Raw genomic sequence first — 14,027 nt, forward strand, 5'->3', positions numbered from 1 at the left:
CAAAACCTTGCTTTCAGATCCAAAATCCCAATGGGAGCTTACTGATTTTAAATGGTCAGCAGCAACCGCTTGTGTGCCAAACACAATTTATGAAGGGGAAGTCTGATAAGGAGCAGATAATAAAATCTGAAATGGTGTGTCAAAAATTACTGACAAATCCCATGGCACCAAAAGACGATGTTCAGGGTTCTTCCATGAGCAATGCTAAAAATCAATCAATGAACAACAGTAGTTCCAGCGGTCTTGCCGGGAAATCTGATAAGAAATCAGAAAATACATCGAAAGATAGTGAATCACTGTCTTATTTCAATGAGACACTGGATCTATCACAAGAGGATATACAAAAGACTCTAAGTGCCAATATGCCACTGTCCAATCACAATACTGACGAAACGATGAATAGTGATATCAATCCAATGGATTTTATGGATAATGTTTGCGTGGGTAATACACCATCTGTCCACGATGATGATGTCTTTGTGAATTTGGATGCTTTTGACATGCTTGTAGAATTTCCTGACTTGGAACTCGATGGAAAGAATAATCTGGCCGATTCGGCAATTGATTCAGCTTCAATAAACTGTGATAAGTTGGTGGCAAATGTGCATGAGACAAAGAATTCCAGCAATGCTGAATTATTTGACATCACTGACTACAGTCCAGAATGGGCATATCCAGATGGTGGTGTTAAAATTCTTATCACGGGCCCATGGAATGTTAATTGCTCATACACCGTGCTCTTTGATTCATTTCCCGTACCCACGACAATTGTCCAGAGTGGTGTTCTTCGCTGCTTCTGTCCAGCACACGATGTTGGCTATGTAACATTGCAAGTGGCATGCGAAGGCTATGTTATATCAAATTCAGTGATATTTGAGTACAAATCACAACCAAAAGTTGATGTTCTGTGTGAAGGAACTAATGACGGTCTATACAAATTTAACTTACTGCATCGTCTCGAGGCTTTAGATACTAAGATGCACATTAAAAGTAGTCTTAAAGAATTGGTACGATATCACTTTATTTTTATCTTAAAATTCACCTCCACACACTGAATAAAATATCTCTAAAATAGAAGTAATTCTAAATAAAATCAAGATTGAAGTTTGTCCGAAAAACGGGCTGGCTTGAACCATCTTGCCCTTAACAGGAATTAATTTAATCAGGGATGCATAATGGGCCCAAAAGGAGGCCTGGATGCAGCGGTTCCGCTAGGAACCGCTACCACTGTAATCTAATCTCTAATCTAAAAATCTAAATGAAAAGGATGGTAGGGTGTCCTATCCCTTGCGAAATACTTAAACTAGTTGTTTAGATGCTACACCTCAAAAAATAGTACGGTCTCTGTTGGAGTCTTCGTCAAATCGAGTGGACTGTATTTTTTTGTAAATGCTTTTATTTTGTTGTCGTCTTACAGCCGGCGAGACACGGCTAATTCCCGAGTAGATCTAGTAGAGCTAATAAGTAAATTCATTAAAAGTCGTCCTAATTGCTAAATAAATCGTCTTTGTCTTTACCTAATAAGACTTCAATCTAGTTCTGGATATCACCTAATATCCATTAAATCCGTTTGTCTCTATTTAATTAGCGTATCGCAAAGAAAAGAAATACCTTCTTATATTCAATAGATAACATAATTTTACACCATTTTCACAACTTACTTGAGAAAATAACCAAATTTCCAGAGTCGTCGTCGTCACGCGTGTCTCGCCATTAAAGTCACAAATTGAAAAGACAGAATGTCGGAAGGGCCTAAATTACAATGCCAAAAAATATTAATTCATAAAATTTCCGTCAGATGGCGTTCTGTCCACAACAGTCTCGTTTTAATGAGATCCTGTGTAGTTTTCAGCGTCTACCGCCGCCTTAGCGTTGATGTCTAACCTCCAGAGCAAAAAAAAGTAGTTGATAAATCATTCAGAAAATCTCACAAAATGGCTCAAGAGTAATGTAAAGTGCTCTCAAGTCGACCGGTTCCTCGACTCGACCGATGGGCCAATTTTTGACTGTTTGATGATCGATCTCTATAAAATTGTCACTAATTCATATTTATTTATGGAATAATTGACCTATTAATGTTAGATCATACGCCAAATATTAGTGCAAATATAAATAAATTGGATAAGTAACTCTACCTGTCGAATTCCGGTCGACTTGAGGGTACTTTACCTTAAATGGATTTCATGATAAAAAATTAGGATCATTGCCGGTTCAGAACCGATCGGAGTCGGTTTAGTCTTAAGGCGTCTACACATTGGGAACAATTTTCGTCAAAAATTGCGTTTTTGACAGAAATTTGACGTTTCCCCCTACAACGCTGCAGGGAATTTCCTTCAAAAAAGCAATTTTGGACAAAAATTGCTCCCAATATGTAGAGGCCATTACTAGAAATTCCCAGACCTTTCCAACAAGCTTAAAACCACTTAAAATCGCCTAGAATAGCTTAAAACTAATGTTGGGATTTACCTGCAGAATTATACGAAAAATAATGTGGTGCTGTTTCGGTTCCTGGCTATGCAATCTTCGTAGACTTTTACCTGAAAGACGCAAAAAATCTAAACATTCGGCTCCGAAGGACAATTTTCGATCCCTTCCACTTGCGCCTTTTTCCACTGGGAGCATAAAACTCAAGTCACTGTAGTAAATTCGCCATGTTTTTTCTGTCAGGAAAATTTCATTGAAAGCGGAATTCCCTGTAATTTGCCAAAAATATAACCGAAAAACCAATTTTTGTCATTTTTGTACATGGTTAAAATTTGTAAAGTCGGACAGCGCGGAATATCGGACAGTTTAATTTTTAAGTTTGACAATTCCTTTAAATGTTGACCAAAAAAAACCAAATAAATTATTTTCAAAATACTCTAGGATTGTATAATTACTATATTGTAGCTATATTTATCAGAATCCAAGCTTCCAAATTTGTTTGTCCAACATTTCGCGTTGGCCGACTTTCCAATGTTTATCCTAATGGCTCTGGCACACCTTTTAGCTCAGTATAATTTCATTAAATCAAAATTCGCGTCCCGTTTTCTCTCAAAAGATTTAGATAAGTCTATCTCATTCGATCCGAAATTCGATTGAACTAAATTTAATTTGGTCTGATGTTCAAAAGACAAAGAAGAAGAAGATGAAAGAGTAGAATAGACATGCAAAGCTTTAAAGAAAGAAAGGGATGTGAATTTTGACTTTATGAATTTTTCCCGATCTAAAAGGTGTGCCGGAGCTATAATGATCCAAGTGTTCCTCTGTAGTACCTGGAAAACCAGGGGCCCATCAAGCCTAAGGCCGGCTTCAGACAAAAAGAAGAAAAAATAAGGAAGAAAAGAACAAAAAATACTTGTCAAGAGATCAGGCTACCAACAATGTTTGTTTAAAAAATACAAACTTTTACGAACTTTTTAGTGGGTTATACGATTTACGAGCATTTCGTAAGTCCCTAAAAGAAATTTACTAACATTTACGAACAATTTTACAAAGTATTTTTTTCCCTGAAGAAATACATTCATAAAATTGTTCGTGAATGTATGTAAATTCTTACTAGAGTCTTACGAAATTCTCCTAAATCGTATAGGGTAAAGTGTATAATTTGGAATTAGTGTTACAAGTGGGGAATCAGTGGCGCAATAGGCAAGACCGTTGGCTCTTGGGCGGATCGATTCCCTGGCTCGACTTACTGTTGTGAGTTCGAGTCCCGCCCGGTGCAAAGATCTGAATGTCTAATTTAGACAATTTTCATATGTTAATAACGTAATATAATGCACCGCCTACGCCCAACAATTCCGGGAGCATAGAAGAAGCATCCACAATACGGGGAAGGCGCTCCTGGGCGAGTCTACAAACGGACTAGCAGGTTCTTCTAACACGGGATATGGACATTGTAAAAATGATTACCTTTGTAATGAATATATCTCGATACGATTAATAATAATAAGTGTTACAAGTTGGACAATTCGCCGGTACAAGTTGGACATGGCTTTTTTCTTGATAAATACAGTACAAAATTTGTTTTTAAGCACAAGGAACCAAATCATAAAACTAAAGCATTAAAAATATACAAATAAAAATGAAGTACTAAATTTATCAAGACAAAAAGCCCTGTCCAAATTGTACCATTGTCCAACTTGTACCACTGTCCAACTTGTACCACTTTACCCTAAGTTCTAAAAGGTTTGTAAAAGTTTGTACTTTTTGCCAAGTTCTTTTCGCACTATGATTACTGAACGAGCATATTTTGTTCTTTTACAAATGTTCGTACATTTTTGTTCATCTGGCACAAATTTACGAAGAAATGACAAAATTTTACGAACATTTTGTACGTGTTTCCGAACATTTGCGAGCAAATGTTTGTAGGAGAACGAAAAATGCTCGTCATGTGATCATGTTACGAACAATGTTTGTGAAAAAACTACAAACGTTTACGAACAATTTACGAAATATCCTTTTCTGTGTACGGAGCGCAGAGCGGTGGCAGCCAAAATCCCGAAAGCCAAAATTCCGAAAGCCAAAATCCCGAACGCCAAAATCCCGAAAAGGCCAAAATCCTGAAAGTCAAAATTCAAACTTCTGAAGGGATGAAATTATACGGAGGAAAATGTTTAGAATAATTTCCTAAAACACAGAAGATTTCCCTTTGCCTCCAGAATCGCTGTGACACTTTTAAGAATTCGGGATTTTGGCGTTCGGGATTTTGACGGGGACCCGTACGGAGAAACGGACAACACCATGATATTTTTTTCTAGAAAATTTAGAGTTTCAAAATAGTTTTATTCAGTGTGTGCGATAATACAAATAAAAAGATAAAATCAATAAAATCCAATTATTAAATTCAAACTTAAATTTCACAGCCGGATGATTCTGTTCTCTTGAAACAACCAAATTTTGAAGAACGATTGGTAAACTACTGTCAATCTCTGTCTCTGAGGACATGGAATGATAATCTGTTTGGTTGGCACATTGGTCACAAGAATATGACTCTGCTGCATTTGGCTTCTGCTCTAGGATACTCCAAACTCGTTCTCACCATGCTTACATGGCGAGAAGAAAATTCTAGTATTATTTTAGAAGCTGAAATTGATGCACTGAGGCAGGATGATGAAGGATTCACACCTTTGATGTGGGCTTGTGCTCGTGGTCACAATGATACTGCAATTATGCTCTATCACTGGAATCACAATGCAATTAATCTCAAGAATCGCTTTCAAATGTCAGCTCTGGACTTAGCTAAATCTAATGGGTGTGTATGGGGTTTTAAATAATCCAAATCGGTTATAGTTTCGTAAGAATATTATCTCTATATAACATACTTAAAAAAAAATAATTTGTAGGTTTGTAAATTTAACGAGCGTTCTGGAACGGCTCGAGATTGACCGGATGAATGGAAAGTTTTCCAATGCATCGGTGAAGAGTTTGAAAAGTTCAGATTTTGATACATTTTCCCAATCATTCAACACCACTCCCAATGATGGCTTTAAGCATGAATTTGGTGATAAGTTGTGCAATGATAAAGCAACATTGTCACCTGAATCTTCAGCATCCTCATCCCGTTTGGATTTTGATGTGAAGAAACGACAGAATTCGCCAAATTACGATCAAATCAGTGACTCTGGTTCCGAGACAATGTCCAAGAGTGACAGTGAGATTAAGAATGGGAATGAGAATCGAAGTCACGATGGAGTATTCTTGCGTCCAGTTGCAGTATCCAGTAGCAGTTCGCCAATCCTAAAATTTGCAAAAAGACCATCCGTTGACAGTGGTATTGGGATTGATTTGAAGAATAGCTTCAGGAGTTTTGGAAAATGTGCACGAGAGCCACAAAAACCACTCAGGTTAGTGGAAAGTTTCAATAAAATTAAATTTTTGCATCTGCTAAATAGGAAAATCTAGTTCTAGATTGGACAGAAGCATGTCACTTCCAATTTCCAGTGCCTCTCAATCCTATGGATCATTCGATGTCCCAGACAATTCCTCACTCTCCATTGAGACATCCATGGAAGGAAGTAGCATGACACTATCATCCCACAATTTGTTATCACCACTGCGCAAAATGGACTTTGCCCTATGTAAGTTTTCTGGTTTTCATTCAATATTCAAAGTTCCTTGAGGAAATTACTACTACATTACAAAAATTACGACATACAAACTTTTCATATACATTTTCCTTTATTTATTTATTTATTTTTTTTTAATTTTTGATGAGCGAATGCCACAACAAATTTCTTTTTAAGAAAAATATTTAGATTTTTTTTAAATTACATTTTAATACATGAACATTTACTAAGAATTTCTTATTTCTGTTGATTTTTTAAAGGGAATTTTAGCTGCTGCTCCTTGACTAGCGTTTTTGAACTATTGAAGCATTCAGTAAAAGTTTTCCTTTGTAGATCGTGTGAAATATTGAATATTACTAAAGCAGAGGTGTGCAAAAACCGTTGAAACCGAATAAACGTCAAAATAAGTTTGTTCAAGTAGCGTTTTGACCATGGGCATGACATTTCCCATGTTTCCCATATGTTTCTAGCGTGCCGAAAAAATTTTCAAAATTATTAGCTATTTTTTGTCATTGTGGAATGAATTAGCAAAAAATACTTATACAAAATAAAAGCTAATTTAATAGCGAAGAGGCAACCGAAAACCCCAAATTGGCGACCTACGTAGTTTTGGAGATATCTCGTGAAATGTGTACGAAAACAGGAAAAAATTTACACTAAAATCGGTCGCATTTTTCAGAGCTAATGACACCCCCCTGGTTTTAACCATTGACGAACAAGTTTCTTTTGACGTTTGTTCGATTTCAAACGGTTCTTGCACACCTCTGTACTAATGTTTTTTTTTTGGGAAGGAAAGTTTCGGATTGACGGGGAATTAGTTTAAACTATTTAAAAAAATATATAGAAATACCTAAAGAAATGGTTTTTTTTTAAATTTTTTGTTATAAGGTCTACGTTATGAGTGTAACCAAGGGGTTAACCAAGTTTAAAAAATTTCGTCGGTTCCGAAGAAGACCATATAAAAAGATAGTATCATTGGATGCAGAAACCTTTTAGATCTATATCCCCACAAAATTTTATGTTTATTAAGATATTCCTGCAAAAGTTACAAGAAAAAAACTTAAAATCAGCGTGCCCAATTATTGAGGTTTTTGCCAACAATTTTGCTATAATTAATTTAAAAGTAGTATTAACTAGAAGATATTCAATGCGTAAGTATGATGAAATAGTTTCAAAAGCTGAAAGTATATTAATTGCAGTGAAATTAATGAAAATAAATTTTAGCTGTCAAAATTTAAACCTCTTTCCTGTAAAGTTTACATTTTGGACTTACAATAGTCTTCTTCGGAACCGACGATTTGTTAATGGAACAAGTTAACGCGGTATTTCTCGATTCCCACTTAAGGTAGTTTGAAGTGATTTGGAGTCAAAGAAGAACTTTAACTGACGTAATGATAAATAAATATAATGGCGCAGGATACGCAGGATACCCTTTCCGGAAGCGTCAGAATTCGGAATCATTTCCCGAGGCTAAAATTTTGATATAAGATTCTACAGGTTCCGGTTAAAATTCTAAGCCAAAGTTCCGAAAGCCAAAATCCCGAAAGCTAAAATCCGAAAGCCAAAATTCCGAATGGTTTAAAATTCCGAAAGCCAAAATACGGAATTCCTAAGTGTCATAACTACTCCCACGATTGAACTCGCGCCTGCTAGAGGCAAACGAAAATTTTCTGTGTCTTTGGAAAGTATTCTAGATATTAAGTATTCCGAAAAATTTCAAACCGTCAAATATTTCCAAAATCGATATTTCGTATTCAGGCGCGAAGTAATTATGGAACTTAAAATGTCTTAGCTAAGAACCAAGATTTCAAGATTTTCTGCACTTAACGTAACGTCACTTCTGACAAAAATCCCTAAAGCTTTATCATAGAGATCTCAAGAAAAGAAAATGTTGAAGGTGCTATAGGAATTAGATCATGAAATATTATTTTTTTTATACAGAATTGCAAAACATTAGGTCACTTTTGTCGGGCACTGTATATCAGAGACTTCAAGAGAACTTAACTAAAAAAAAATCCGTTGGAAGTTCGAAAATTTAAACAGTTTAAACCGACGAGTTACACAAAATTGAGTGCGTTCATGAAAAGGACATTTCTTTAAATAAAATTGCAATTTAAACGTTCTGCCATCCTGAAATTCCACAAAACTACACAAAAATCCACTTTTTGCAGCAAACGTTTGCACACTATTATTGACATTCTTGACGATTAAAGTGCCGTGAATACCGAAATTCGAAATAACAGAACAATCAGCGGCCAGTGCGTGAATTTCTACTATAGGTTTCCGATAGATTTTCGAATAAGTTTGGCTTGGCTTTAGAGTGGCTTTGTCTCTTCGGAAAGTTACTGAACGGAACCGAAAACTCACTTTTTGCAGCAAACGTTTACACAGTGTTATTGACGATTGAAGTGTCAAGACTACCGAAATTCGAAATTTCAGAACAATCAGCGCCAAAGCGGCCAGTGCGTGAATTTCTACTATAGGTTTTCGGTAGATTTTCGAATAAGTTTGGCTTGGCTTTGTCTCTTCGAAAGGTTATTACTGCGGAGCCATTTGCAGAATCATACTCCAAGAATTCTGATATTGATTTGTTTTGGGATAACCCCTTGATGATAAGATACATTATGATTTTCTTTTCAAAAAAAATTACTCTGCATTGTTTTTATGTAAAATATATTTTAAACTTGAATTTTTGTCTTATAAATACAAACAATTGGCTTTATTCTCAATAATTTATTCTATCTCATATGGTTAAATATTTAATTTTGTTTATGTATGTTTGCTGAAAAAATGCATACATGCACATCCACACACAAAAAGTGAAATTTTATTAATTTCTTTACAAATCAAATTTTAGATTTTGATCTCTTTTTTACCCGCAATGCTTTATTCTTATGAAATATATAACTCTAGCTCAAAATATAAGGAATGCTTAAATACACTGATTACTCTCTAAATTGAAAGTTTCATTATAAAAAAAATACATACATATATGTATATCTTCAGTGTTTTTATACTTTCTAACTCTTCTCTGAAATACTACTTTTTTATTTTATTTTATTTTCAATTTTTTTGTGCCTTTAGGCATGGCTTTTGGATCGGGGAAATTTCATGAAATCAAAATTCGAATATCTCTGTTTCTACAACGTTTTGTGTACGTGTGGCAAAATTGGTTTGGCATAGACTGAAATTGGCATGATGTTCAAAAGAAGAAGAAGAAGAAGAGGGTAGAAGACAGAGACGGGCATATGCAAAACGTTTGGGAAGGAGAGAGATGTGAATTTTGATTTAATGTAATTTTCCTGATCAAAAAAGGTGTGTCAAAGCCATTTACAACATAAATGTAAAATGCCATTTTCTTTATCGCTACAATATTACTGCCTATCACAAGAAGATTAAAGACATGTTATCAATAAAACATTGCAACAGTGATTGCTCATACATTTCTGTGATATTTTTTAATTGAAAGAAAACTATGTTTTATTATTGCCTTTTTACATATGATTTTAAAGGAAAATACCAAATTATTTCTTTTGCATATTATCGATGTGTGTCAACGATATACGAATATGCGAATTTATAGGCGAGATTTCAGCGGGTGATTCCAGTCCTATGGGACAGCAGGATACCGTCCAGAACGACGATGAAAATGATGAACGTCATCTGGACATTGATAGTATGAGTCAAGAGGGTGGGGTTGTAGGTCAGTAGGTTGTCATTTTTTTTCTTTGTATTATTTATTTTTTATTTTTTTAGTTTTTAATTTTTAAAAAAAAGATATTATTTTCTTTTTTGTACATTAAATGTAATAAGAAGTATGCATTATGTGATAATGATCAGTAAAAAGTAATCTGTAATTTTTTAACAAAAACAATTTAAAAAAAAAATAATAGATGCCGCGCTAACAAAGCCCCGATATTAAATTTCTTTTCTGTAACTTTTTCTTTTATACTTTCATTATTAACTTTTTTAATATAAATGTGCAAGTAAAATAACATTTTTTTTCCTCCTATATATAAAGTAATAAGAATACATATCCGTAAATTATATGTATTTCTCAGATAGTTAAATCAATGGTAAAGTTGTCCAAGAAAAAAAAAGACCGTGAAAATAACATATATGTATATAATGTGCGTAAATGCAATTAATATTTGAATGTCATGTTATTTAAAGCATGAACTGTAAAATTTACCTCTTGGATAATCCTATTCCACACGCTACAATTGGCTTGTATATTTTGTGCTTTCAGACATGCATGTGGTATGAAAGCTTCTGCAAATTATTGCTAAAGTTGGATTAGTTTCATTGCTGCTCTAGAACAAAAAAAAACAAACAAATAAAAAAAACAATAATCTGGACAATAAAATGCGCGAAAAAAAAATTGTGATAATATTGGTAACCGTGTAACAAAGGACAATTTTATTGCAATTATATCTTGGATGGATTTCTTGTGTACCAATCACTCTATGGCTTTATTAAAACACACACCCTTCTCTATCTCTCTTGTAAGAACTTTATAATTTTGCTTCTTATATATTCTTGCTTTGTCACTCAAACGCAATTTTTGTAATTAAACGTCATTGAGAAATATGTTTAAATATTTGACAAGTATTTAAAGTCATTATGTGTAAATTGTGTGTTTTTTTTATCTAAAACACTTGAGTATCATTGTAATCTTTTTCTTATCTTGTATCTAGGGGAATCTGATGCAAAAGTTTTGACCCTAGCTGAGCAAATAATTGCAGCAATCCCAGAAAGAATTAAGGTAAATACAAAAAATTTAAAAAGAACAAATGAGCAGTAAAAAATAAATTTGGTTAGCGAAAAATTCAAAATTGATTAGTAATGGTTCCGGCACACCCTTTAGATCGGGAAAATTTCATGAAATCGAAATTAACATCCTTTTCTTTCTCAAATGTTTTGCATATGTCTATCTCATTCTTTTAGTACTCAAAATTTGATTGAGCTAAATTGAATTTGGTGTGATGTTCAAAAGAAGAAGAGTGTGACAGAGTAGGATAGACATGTAAAACTTTTAAGGAAGAAAGGGATGTGAATTTTGTTCTTATGAAATTTTCCTGATAAAATCGAAATTAAGATCTTTGACAATAATCCGGTGATCGTCAGATGGGAAATTTCAGCCCGGAATAAAAAACTCTTCTTCCCAAAGCTTTCGGTGCCCTACGCACCTTCTTCACTGGCTACAGGAGCAATTTTATTACACAAAGCCCCAGAAACCTGACATTTTGAAGTGAGTAAAAAAGATAAAGATGAAAAAGTATAATTGTAATTTAATTTTGTGTAACAAAATTGCTCCTGTAGCCACTGAAGAAGGTGCGTAGGGCATCGAAAGCTTTGGGAAGAAGAGTTTTTTATTCCGGGCTGAAATTTCCCATCCGACGATCACCGGATTATTGTCAAAAATTATTACGTCGGTTCCTTACCATATGAAATTAACATTCTTTTCGTACTCAAAATACGATTGAACTAAATTGCATTTGGTGTGATGTTCAAAAGAAGAAGAAGAGTGTGAAAGAGTAGGATAGACACATGTAAAAGTTTTAAGGAACAAAGGGATGTCAATTTTGATCTTATGAAATTTTCCTGATGAAATCGAAATTAACATCCTTTTCGTACTCAAAATACGATTGAACTAAATTACATTTGGTGTGATGTTCAAAAGAAGAAGAAGAGTCCGAAGGAATGGGATAGACATATGAAAAACATTTGATAAAGAAAGGAATATGAATGTCGATAACACGAAATTTTCCTGATCTAAAAGGTGTGGCAAAGCCATAAAAAAATTTAAATTGATCAGCTGCTGTCACTGCTTTTAGATTGCGAAAATTTCAATAAACCAAAACTCATATTGTCTTTATCTCTCGGACATTTTGCATAAGCCTATTCTATTCTTCTCCACTCAAAAATTGGTTTGAACTAAATTGAATTTGTTGTGATGGTCAAAAGAAGAAGAAGAGTGCCAAAGGTTGGAACCGACGGGTCCCGGTCAAAATCTCGAACGTCAAAATCCCGAAAGCCAAAAAAAAATCTTTCTCTGTCAAACTACAGTAGACTCTTCGATATCCGGCTGACTGGGGGACAAAATGACATTTAGGTTTTTTGAATGATCAACGGTTTTTCTATTTTGTGCAGTGTGAATTTATTTTCTGTCTGACAAAGAAAAAGAGAATTTTCTTCATGGTGTGCTTATGTTTCATTTTTTATCACAATTATGTATTAAAAACTTCGATACAATGTTAATAATACTTTAATTCACTCTGGACAAACTTCATGTTTAGTGAAAATAATTTTGAATATATCAACCGCCAGTGTTTGGCAGCTGTCACCCGGATATCGAAGTGCTGGATATCGAAGAGTCTACTGTACTTGTCTATACCACTTTTTCGTTTTCTTCTTCTTCTTCTTCTTTTGAATGTCAAATAAAATTTAATTTAGCACAATCTAATTTTGAGTGTGAAAGAATATGCCAGACATATGTAAAACGTTTGAGAAAGAAGGGGATTGGATTTTGATTTTATGAAATGTTCCGGCGCTTAAAGGTGTGTAATAAGATGTGATCAGCAAAAAGTTAAAGTTGCTCAGAAAAAATTAAAAATTGGTCAGTAATGGCTCTGACACCAACTTAAATATTTTTTGCTATCAGAACATCTTTTAGATCAAGAAAATTTTATGAAATCAAAATTCACATGACTTTCTCTCTGCAAATTTTTGTTTATGTCACTCTTTCGTTTTCGTCTTCTTCTTCTTGTTTTAGATGTCAAAACAAATTTAATTTAGTTCAATCCAATCTTGAGTGCAAAAGAATGGGACAGAGATATGCAAAACGATTTAGAAAAGGATTGAATTCTGATTTCATGAAATTTTCCTGATCTAAAAGACGTGCTTGAAATATAAAGGATAAAATTTAACCAGCAAAAAATTTAAATCAGTCACTCAAAATATAAATTTGACCAAAATTGGTCAGAAGAAAACCTAAATTTTTAGAAAAATCGGTCTCATTTATGGTGTTAATAAATTAACATCTATGATGGTTGTTTTATTTACCTTTATATGAAACATAATATGAAAATATTATTGTTTTTAATGGCTCCGGCACACCTTTTAGATCAGAAAAATTTCATGAAGTCGGAATTCGGATCCCTTTTTTTCTCACAGCCTTTGCATATTTCTATCTCACTTTTTCACACTTTTCTTCTTCCTTAAAACATCACTCCAAATTCAATTTAGCTCAATCGAATTTGGAGTGCGAACGAATGAGATAGACTTATGCAAAGCATGTGAGAAAGAAAGAGATTCGAATTTCGACTTCATGAAATTTTCCTGATCTAAAAGATATCCCGGAGCCATAAAGTTCTAAATTCAGCTCAAATTTTATTTATTTACTGATCAAATTTCATTTTTATGACTCTGGCACAACTTTTAGGTTGGGAAAATTTTATGAAGTCGAAATTTGAATCCCTGTCTTTTTCACACGCTTTTTATATGTCTATCTCATTCTCTCGGACTCTTCTTCTTCTTTCAAACATCACTCCATATTCAATTTAGCTCAATAGAATTTGGTATGTGAAAGAATGAGAAAGTCATATGCAAAACATGTGAGAAAGAGATTCGAAATTCGACTGAATGAAATTTTCTTTATCTAAAAGATGTGCCGTAGCCATAAAATTCTAAATTTAGTTACAGCTCAAATTTTATTTTTTTCCTGATCAAATTTCATTTTTATGGCTCTGCCACAACTTTTAGGTCGGGAAAATTTTATGAAGTCGAAATTTGAATCTCTGTTTCTCTCACACGCTTTTTATATGTCTATCTCATTCTTTCGTACTCTTCTTTTTTTAAACGTCACAACAAATTCAATTTACGTCAATTGAATTTGGAGTGCGAACGAATGAGATAGACTTATGCAAAGCATGTGAGAAAGAAAGAGATTCAAAATTCGACTTCAGGAAATTTTTCTGA

General features: G+C 33.9%; 1 protein-coding gene across 1 annotated transcript in view; it reads left to right on the forward strand.

The window, feature by feature from the left end:
• The window catches only part of LOC129801114 (calmodulin-binding transcription activator 1), a 76,775-nt gene that overhangs the window by 56,916 nt on the left and 5,832 nt on the right, over nucleotides 1–14,027 (forward strand). Inside the window, exons 14-19 of the mRNA XM_055845878.1 lie at nucleotides 18–1,007; nucleotides 4,845–5,233; nucleotides 5,325–5,825; nucleotides 5,884–6,059; nucleotides 9,631–9,750; nucleotides 10,745–10,812. Of these exons, the coding sequence (XP_055701853.1) occupies nucleotides 18–1,007; nucleotides 4,845–5,233; nucleotides 5,325–5,825; nucleotides 5,884–6,059; nucleotides 9,631–9,750; nucleotides 10,745–10,812 (2,244 nt within the window). The remainder of the gene's footprint in view (nucleotides 1–17; nucleotides 1,008–4,844; nucleotides 5,234–5,324; nucleotides 5,826–5,883; nucleotides 6,060–9,630; nucleotides 9,751–10,744; nucleotides 10,813–14,027) is intronic.

Source organism: Phlebotomus papatasi, chromosome 2 (assembly GCF_024763615.1).
Source record: "Phlebotomus papatasi isolate M1 chromosome 2, Ppap_2.1, whole genome shotgun sequence".
Taxonomy (NCBI): Eukaryota; Metazoa; Arthropoda; class Insecta; order Diptera; family Psychodidae; genus Phlebotomus; species Phlebotomus papatasi.